Source organism: Cervus elaphus, chromosome 23 (genome assembly GCF_910594005.1).
Source record: "Cervus elaphus chromosome 23, mCerEla1.1, whole genome shotgun sequence".
NCBI lineage: Eukaryota > Metazoa > Chordata > Mammalia > Artiodactyla > Cervidae > Cervus > Cervus elaphus.
The window spans coordinates 33,682,308-33,692,067 of record NC_057837.1 but is presented as its reverse complement, the minus strand read 5'-3'; the positions used below and the strand labels follow the sequence as shown (position 1 = coordinate 33,692,067).

General features: G+C 39.1%; 1 protein-coding gene and 1 non-coding gene across 5 annotated transcripts in view; both read right to left on the bottom strand.

The window, feature by feature from the left end:
* Window positions 1-255: 255 nt before the first annotated feature.
* LOC122682294 lies at window positions 256-365 on the bottom strand. The gene has a single exon (XR_006337311.1). It is a non-coding gene; the product is annotated as a U6 spliceosomal RNA (small nuclear RNA).
* Window positions 366-5,997: 5,632 nt separating this feature from the next.
* KIF5B (kinesin family member 5B) overlaps window positions 5,998-9,760 on the bottom strand; it is a 46,726-nt gene continuing 42,963 nt past the window's right edge. For all 4 annotated transcript variants that reach the window (XM_043883219.1, XM_043883215.1, XM_043883218.1 and 1 more), the window contains exon 26: window positions 5,998-8,452. In XM_043883219.1, coding sequence (XP_043739154.1) covers window positions 8,436-8,452 — 17 coding nt within the window. In that variant the 3' untranslated portion in view covers window positions 5,998-8,435. The remainder of the gene's footprint in view (window positions 8,453-9,760) is intronic.

The following is a 9,760-nucleotide window of genomic DNA, read 5'->3' as shown; positions in this document are numbered from 1 at the left end:
CTTAAGATGATACATTTTATGTTTATTTTACCACAATTAAAACAAAACCTACTTCTCTTCCAAATCTTTGATATTTGGAAGCATGCATTTCATGAAGAAAGAAGTACTTTTAAGAACTGCTGATTTCAGTTTGAGAGCCTGTGGATTTCTTTTCACAAAAAGTCAGTGATTATGAAGGCTTAATTAAAAGTAAGCCCTTCAGATGTAATCTATCTCTCTATATATATTTTTTGAACTCAGAGAAACATGTTACTCAAAAACATGTAACGCTTCATGAATTGGTGCGTGACCCTTGTGCAGGAGCCATGTTAGTTAATCTTCTCGGTTTTGTTCTAATTTTTAGCATATGTCCTGCTGAAGTAAACACCAGATGTTATAACTCTAGACAAGATTACTTGGCATCACAGAAATACAGAGCAAGGGGCCTAACAATCACCTCGAGGCTTTCAAGCGTTTTTCTACAAATGAACAAGTTGAACTCTAGGTTGGGTCAAGAATCTGGGACTAGCTTCTGAAGCCATCCTCGGAGGAGAACCACCTGATGACGGAATACAAGTAGAACCCTGAAAAGTCAAACGTGCCTAAAAAACTTTATACAAAAACAGTGATTCCCCACACCCCGAAGAAAATCTAACAGGGGTCCCATGCCCCACCTCACCTCTTTCTCACTCTCCAGACACAGCCACTTTTTTCTTAATTGACAAAATTAGAATTTAATATTTTAATGAAACATAATTTTTTCTAAATTACCTCCACTTTTTTCATTTTATTTTTTAAAATTTAATTTTAATTGGAGGCTAGTTACAATATTGTAGTGGTTTTTGCCATACATTGACATGAATCAGCCATGGGTGCACATGTGTCCCCCATCCTGAACCCCTCTCCCACCTCCCTCCCCCTCCCATCCCTCTGGGCTGTCCCAGTGCACCGGCTTTGAGTGCTCTGTCTCATGCATCGAACCTGGACTGGTGACCTATGTCACATGTGGTAATATACATGTTTCAATGCTATTCTCTCAAATCATCCCACCCTCACCTTCTCCCACAGAGTCCAAAAGGCTGTTCTTTATATCTGTATCTTGCATCTTGCATATAGGGTCATCATTACCATCTTTCTAAATTCCACATATATGCATTAATATACTGTATTGGTGTTTTTCTGACTTCTCTGTATAATAGGCTCCAGTTTCATCCACCTCATTAGAACTGATTCAAATGTGCCCTTTTTAATAGCTGAGTAATTTTCAATTGTGTATATATACCATAACTTTCTTATCCATTCATCTGCCAATGGACATCTAGGTTGCGTCCATGCCCTTCAGTTCAGTTCAGTTCAGTCGCTTCCATGACCTAGCTATTGTGAATAGTGCTGTAAATGAACATTGGGGTACATGTGTCTCTTTCAATTCTGGTTTCCTTGTTGTGTATCCTCAGCAGTGGGATTGCTGGGTCATATGGCAGTTCTATTTCCAGTTTTTTAAGGCATCTCCACACTGTTCTCCATAGCGGCTGTACTAGTTTACATTCCCACCAACAGTGTAAGAGGGTTCCCTTTTCTCCGCATCCCCTCCAGTATTTACTGTTTGTAGACTTTTTGATAGCAGCCATTCTGACCAGTATGACATGGTTCCTCATTGTGGTTTTGATTTGCATTTCTCTGATAATGAGTGATGTTGAGCATCTTTTCATGTGTTTGTTAGCCATCTGTATGTCTTCTTTGGAGAAATGTCTGTTTAGTTCTTTGGCCCATTTTTTGATTGGGTCGTTGATTTTTCTGGTATTGAGCTGCATGAGCTGCTTGTAATTTTTTGAGATTCTTTGTCAGTTGCTTCATTTGCTGTTATTTTTCTCCCATTCTAAAGGCTGTCTTTTCACCTTGCTTATAGTTTCCTTCATTGTGCAAAACCTTTTTAGTTTAATTAGGCCCCATTTGTTTATTTCTGATTTTATTTCCATTACTCTGGGAGGTGGGTCATAGAGGATCCTGCTGTGATTTATGTCAGAGAGTGTTTTGTCTATATTTTCCTCTAGGAGTTTTATAGTTTCTGGTCTTACATTTAGATTTTTAATCCATTTTGAGTTTATTTTTGTGTATGGTGTTAGAAAGTGTTCTAGTTTCATTCTTTTACAGGTGATGGACCAGTTTTCCCAGCACCACTTGTTAAAGAGATTGTCTTTTCTCCACTGTATACGCTTGCCTCCTTTGTCAAAAATAAGGCAGACACAGCCACTTTTCATTTTGTTTCATCTCCAAATTCCTGCTTATTGATTACTCATGATTGAGTGATACCAGTTGTCTTATCCAGTGGAAGATGAAGCTTGAACGCTCTTTCACCATGATCAACACATATACACACATATACCCCTCTTCTCAATAAGGTCGTGTTGTATGTTCAGCTATCAATCCATGCTTCCATTACTATGATGATGCAATGTGCCAATTACAGCTGAGTTATGTAATACACTATGGTGACTTTTCCTTTCTTGCTTATCAGGATTCTTTATTTTTTTGACACTTATTTAAAAACAAATTTAATAAAAATTTTTAAAGTTAGTTTCCATGTACAAGATATTGACTCTATTTCTCGTGTTGCACAACTCATCCTTGAGCTGATCTTATACCCAATAGTTTGTGCCTCCCATACACCCCTACTGGTAATCACGTGTGTGTTCTCTATACCTGTGAGTCTACTTTTTTTTTTTGCGGGGGGGTGGTTATACTTAAGATTCTTCTTTGAATCAGTAATTCTTTTTCCCTTAGTATTCTATGTGCCAATCACTTTACCCTAAACTCGTCTTCAGCTATAAACTTTTTTTTTCTCAAAATCTTCGAACACATCCATCAATCTGTTTGTCTTGGAAACATAACTCTGGCAGTCTTCTGACTGGGGTGCTATCATCTGGACTGGTTGTTCTTGATGCTCTCACCTTGATAATCCCTTCTTTCGTATGTCCCACATCTTCCTCTTTCCTCACTTGGTTGAGGAATAGCTCCCCAATAAAGTTTTTTTGGCTGCGTTGGGTCTTCATTGCTGCACTTGGGCTTCCTGTAGTTGTGGTTGGTGGATTCTATTGAGTGCAGGCTTAGTTTCTCTGCGGTATGTGGAATCTTCTTGAATCAGGGATCAAACCTGTGTCTCTGGCATTGGCAGGCAGATTGTTAACCACTGGACCACCAGAGAAGCCCTTAGAGTTAGTTTTTTAAAATGTCTTCTTCCCCTTTCCTAGTCCCACTTCCCTCCATATTATTTTCCTTGTTTGATTCTCTCATCCTAAAGACTTTCTTCACATGCCTTGTGATCCTCGGCTGTCTGTGCATATGTAGGGTGGGGACATGATGAAGCTGACCTGAAGCAACTGGTTCATGTGTTGACTGTGGCAATTCTGAAACAATTCTTTGGTTACTCCCTCTATGCTGTCAAATTTTTCACAGAATCTTCTAATCTGCTGGTAATCTAATTTCAGGTAACCAAGCAAGGCGAAAAGGTTGAGGTTCTAAATATTCTTATCACAAACGTTCATATCACCCTCCATATCAGTCCAGGTCTGCAGGGATTAACTATAAATGGGTACAGAGAATTTTCAAGGCTAAAGGAGAGTACCTAGGGAAGAAACAGCCTTGAAAGGGGCCCCCTCCCAGTGTTTGCGGTTCAGATCTCATTGCAGAGGTGTGGTTGCTGCCCACGGGATGGGGAAGAGACTTGCTAGGTTTCCCAGGCTACTGCTGGTCCAGTCACTAGGCAAGCGGGATGCAGGTAGGCCAAGTCAAGATGCTGGCTGGGACTGGGCAGAAGGAAACACCTCCGCTGGGATCTAAGTGGTCCAAGGCCACCTACCTCCCACCCCTGACCATTGATCAGGTGGACAGGATATGCCTGTGTTTGCTGAAGGGCAAACACACAGAAGACCCAGCCTGCTGCCAGAAAGGTGGTCACATGACCAGTGCCACAAGCTAAGGGACTGTGCACCCTGGGTGCCCCCACACTGACACCCCCTTCGCGTCACTGACGACAGGATGGTATTAAACAAGAGGCAAACCCCAGACTTCCCTGGTGGTTCAGTGGTTAAGAACCCACCTTCCAATGCAGGCAGGGGACACAAGTTCAATCCCTGGTGGGGGAGCTAAGATCCCATGTGCCTTGGGGCAACTAAGCCCATGCCACAATTAGAAGCCCGTATGCCACAACTAAGACCCAATGCAGGTATGATTAACAAATATTAAACAAAACAAAACCAAACCCAAGAGGAAACCAAAGCATGCCAAAGCTGAGAACAGAGAAAAGAAATGCTGAGGGCCCAGTTCACTGCCGGTGTTGGCCACCGTATCAGTCTACTGGGGCTGTTGAAACCAAGCACCACAGACAAGGTAAGGTAATTAGAGATGGATGGCTTCAGTTTTGGAGGCCGCAAGCTGCAATCCAGGGTGTGGGCAGGGTTGACTCTTTGTGAGGGCTCTCTCAGCCTCTCCTTGGCTTGCAGATGGCCATCTTCTCCCTTTTCCTCCCCTCTGTGCATGTCAAACGTCTTTTAATAAAGGTAGATTTGGAGAGGAGAGGCAACATGTATCACTAACTGGCACACTCGTTTCCAGTATGTCACCCTACCCTCGACTATTCCTGGCTCTTCATCCCGACACCCTCTCCTTTACCCTCTCTAAATAGTAAACAAACAGGATCACACTGGCACGTTGGAGAGCTGGTTGCCAAGCTGTGCACAATGAAGTCAGCACCCAGGGGCCAAACTGCTTTCTGGTTTAGACAACTTTCAAGTAGACCCACTTCAGGCTACTTTTATCCCTACTTCCAGACCTACCGAAGGTCATGTTCATGACCACTGAGGGGTCTTTTGGAGGCGGGGGGAATACTAAGTTGCTTCTTGGCATTCCCCACTGCTTGTCAAGTCAGGTGTCTGGGGTCTGCTGAGGTTGCTTTCCTGCTCCAAATGTTACTGCTTGCTGTCTCCTGGTCTGTGAGGCTTTATGCTTTATAAATTAGTAAATACACCTTTTAATGTACTCCAGTATCCTTGTCTGGAAAATCTCATGGACAGTGGAGCCTGATGGGCTGCAGTCCATGGGGTCACAAAGAGTCGGCCACGACTAAACGACTAACACTAACTTAAAGCAAAGTAGCAAAGGTAATACAGAGAATCCCCCCAAACTCTTCCTCCTAACAGTGCTATCTCCCATCACCACTGTACTTTGATCACAACTAAGAAATCACCCAGCACATCACTGCTAACAGACTTCACCATTTTTTCCACTGATGTCTTTTTTCTTTTTTAATTTCGGCTGTGCAGGGTCTTCACTGCTGTGCAGGCTTTTCTCTAGTTGCGGAAAATGGGGGGTTACTCTCTAGTTTTGGGGCACAGGCTTCTCACTGTGGTGGCTTCTCTTCATGTGGAGCACAGGATCAACAGATGTGGTGCTCAGGCTTAGCTGCTTTCCCGGATCAGGAATTGAACCCCTCCCCTGCATTGGCAGGTGGATTTTTTTTTACCACAGAGCCAAAAGGGAAGCCCCAAGCGATGTCTTTTTACTGTTCCAGGGCTCAACCCAGACCACCACACCGCACCACTGCACCTAGCTGTCAAGTCTCCAGAGTCTCCTCAGATATGCCTCTCCTGGTTTTCCATGATCTTGACCCTTTGGAAGAAAGAGTCCTGGCCAGGTATTTGTTAAAATGTCCCTCTATTTGGATTGTGTGGTATTTTTCTCATGATCAGACAGGGGTTATGGTTTCGGGGGAAGAATAAGAGTGACATGTCCTTATCACGTATCAGGCTACAGTACAGCAAAATAACTGAGACTGAGGATTCACCTCTAGCTCTTAATTCTTTAGCCTATTTAATACTTGATATTCAAAGCACATGCAATTCATTAGGAAACAAAATATACTGAATATAATGACACACTAGTGACTATTCTGTCAAGAAAAAAGGCCACGTGGTCATGTAAAATCAACCTGATATATCACTGAATCACATTTTAAGGAAGTCATTGCATTTCAAAGACTTTTTTCCTCTTTATTTAAACATAAAAGACATTTACAGCATGCAGGTTAACTTAAAATTATATGGCGTCTTCCCAAACCAATTATCTCTGCATGTATCTTCAAGCACTGAAAAGAAACCAACGTATTCCACAGGCAGACTCAGACTCTTCTATCATCTCCTGCCAAATTGAGAGTTACACACAGTAGTTTTCTTAAATTAGGCAAATAATTTAACTGATCACCATGAATAAATATTACTTTCATTTCACTGAGTTTCTTTTCTGAACCATTTATCAATGCCATTCAGAGGAACATTAATTTATTCAGCCAAAAAAAAAAAAAAAAAAAAAGACTGTAAATTGAAATAAGTATCAATGTTCCAGATGATCAGAAATTTTCATTTATAAGAGTAAATGCTGTGTTTAATGACCTACCATAGCAAAAGCAGTTCAATTAAAACAAATTTATGAAATTCTCTGTACATTTTGTCAAAGTCTGAAATTATAAATAGAAAAACCACTGAGATATTTTAAAAACCCTAACATTGTGTATTCTGAATCACACACTAGTTACAATTCATTGTTTGTTACACAGCACCGATACCTGTGATACATCTTACAAGAAACTCCCATATTCAGACAAAAGAGAGAAAAAAATTTCTGCTTCATTTAAGAATATTGCCAAAAAAAGCAAGCTTTCATTTGAAAACAAAATACAAATGTCTGTGTGAATGCAGCCAAACATTTCTTTATTTAGAAAACTATCGTCACCAACAGGCGGTAGCACTGTTCTTGGTTAACTGCATTGCTTCAACCTTGCCGCTCTACAAGTTTTCCTCTCAATTTTTGGAGTGTTTCTTTTGATCAAGCCTAAAAACAATACAATCATTTTAAAGGTTGCTGCAGATCAGAACAGCAAGGATTTCTGACTGTTAAAAAAATAAATAAATTTATCTTTTAAATCAAAATTATTATAAAAGTGGAAATTACAATAGTTAAGGAAATAGAAAAATAAGCCAATTATGATCTGAGTCTTCTGACTATGGCTCCAAATTTAATACAAATATCTGTATATAAAACTTTTTCAAAAAGTTAATTCTGCCACCCAGATCCTAACAGAACTTTCCAGCTTTCTCCTCTGAGTAACTTTACACCCCCAGTCTTTGCAAATTTCTGCTAACACAGTTGCAGTTACCCACTCCCAATTGGTGAAGCAAATATTGAAATCTCTTTCCCTATTACTTTTATAGTTTCTAAAATAAACTCTTGACTTAGTTTAATCATTGGAGGAAGAAGTGGCAAAAACAGATACATGTAATTACAAAATTACCAGCTACTGCCAACAAAATAATTTGAGGATTATTAGTGACTTGCAAATAATTTACTACTCCTAGACTAAATAAGAAGTACGTTATAGTCTATGATTTAGTGTAACAGGTTAAAGATACCTCAGGGATTTTTAGACCAAAATTTACCTATATATTTATAAATTCACCATATATTTGTCCTGTCCTTCCATGTTTTCTCAATTTCCAAAAGCTATAAATTTAGATCAACCAATACAGTACTAACAATATAAAATTATGTTTAATCCTATAATAGCCATATCTTAGTTCATTTCATTATATTGACAGATTATTATCCGTCCAATTCTCATATTAACCAACAGGTTCACAAAGCAAGGTGTTTTCATTCCATCAAGCTATGTGTATTATAGCATTGGGAAGAAGAGGAGTTTCTTTTCCAAACTGTTTTTCTTAAACAAAAGCAAAAGATTTGCTTTTGATAGTGTGAAATATTTCTATTCAAGATAATTCAGCAATAGGCATTTCACAAGATAATTAAGTAGCCTTGCCCAGTCTCAAGTGTCTAGTTAGGCAGTTTTAAAGGTTTCAGTGCACAAAGAGTAGTTTTCAGAAGCAAACTTCAGAGATGATGCACATAATTTTAACTCTGAAGTCATTTCAAGGGATTTTTAAGTACAGTACTGACCTGATGTAATTTGTGGGCATGTAGTGTTATAAGTGGTAAAATTTAAGACATTTAATCTAAAAGTTCCATTTCCCCTAAAATAAGGTATTATAAGAAAAGAAAAACAAGCAGTAGCAGCTAGGTAACTTAAACTGAGATTAAAAAATAAACATGAACAAGTACAAAAAGCACAGTCCTATATGATACAGTTAGCTTGGCACAGTGAAGACTAAATTTAAGACATGAAAGACAAACTGTGTAATAAATAGGGCCACAGTTGTAAACTGTCGTTTTTCCCTCCTAAGACACCAAAATTGCACTCTAGTTGTGTTGGGAAGCAGCAGAGTTTACAAGAAAAGTGGGTAGGAAACAGCTGTACAGGCCAGGTACAATTTATACACTAAAAAATGTTTTAATTCTAGAGTTCCCAAGGGATACAGGCTACAGTCATTGAATTATGTCCTCTTCATACTTCAATTACTTTTAACACCTGAAGATGGAAGAAAACAGAGAAAATATTTTTTATACAAAACCTATGTTTGAAAAGAATGAAATAAAATATACCAATTAGTTTAAAAACAGTTAGCCAACAGCTTTGACCACTTCCCCCAAAACTGAAAAGACTGCAACAATGAATGATTTGATTTCTTTTCCTTTTAGTTGTCTCCTAAGCAGAGCTGTCTAGGGACAGTACAATACTGAAAGGAAGTCAACCCTGCATTTGCTTTTACTTACCCCAAGACCTATGAGTAAGCTGATATATAAATTACAGAGTTGTTTTTTTTTTTTTTTTTTAAAGAAAAAGATGGTCAATAAAATGCCGGCCAGTAGACAGTCGTCAGTGACATTAAGTCAAGGACCACTAATTAACTATCAATGTTACATACACGGTAGCTGTGAAAAACAAAAAGGGGTGGGGTGTACCAATAAGCACGAAGAACATGTGCTACGGAAAGCAACAGTGAAATAAACAATCCCAGAGACTTCCCCTGTGGTCCAGTGTCAGGACCCGGCACTTTTACTGCTATGGCCCAGAGTTCAATCCCTGGTCAGGGAACTAAAATCCCAAAAGCCTTGAGGTGTGGCCAAAAGAAAAAAAAAAAGTAAAATAAAACAAAAGTAAACAATCCCAGTAGGAGTTACCTGGAGGCATCCTTGTAATCCACTGCCTATTCACCTCTGTGTTTATTAGAAAACTTCAACCTGTCCAAAGCATCACGCAACTAGAAGAACCAACCAGCCACGTAAAACTGGGTACTATGAGTATCACTATCATTCATACATTGCCATCTCTCCCCAAAATAAATCCAGTGTTTTGAAATGCTTTTCTTAATAATTCATAATAACCATTATCCTTTGGACCAGCAATGAAACAAACCTGTATGTAATCATAGTTATAGTAATTTATAGTTACTTCCAAGTCTTGAAAACCTGTGTTAGGTAGGTTAGTCAACTCCCTCAAGTACTTATGTGCTGTCATTACACTGGATCAGCAATCTGCTGCTAAAACCTATCTTTACTTAACAAAGGTCATGGACTATGCTCTCTGCAAATGAGACAGGAGTTCAAAGTTCACATGTGAATTTTAATGTGAGGACAATATCCAAAACAGATAAACTTTTACCTGTATTTATTTATATTTATCCTTTGAAAATTCTTTTGCCCACCTCCGATTTCAGAAAAGGCAGCTTGCCATCTCCTCAGCATCTGCTCTGTACTAGGTAGTGATGCCTTAACTTGTATAATTCTCAAGAATGACTTTCATTTTATTAATAAAGAGGCTCAACAAGTTATTAAT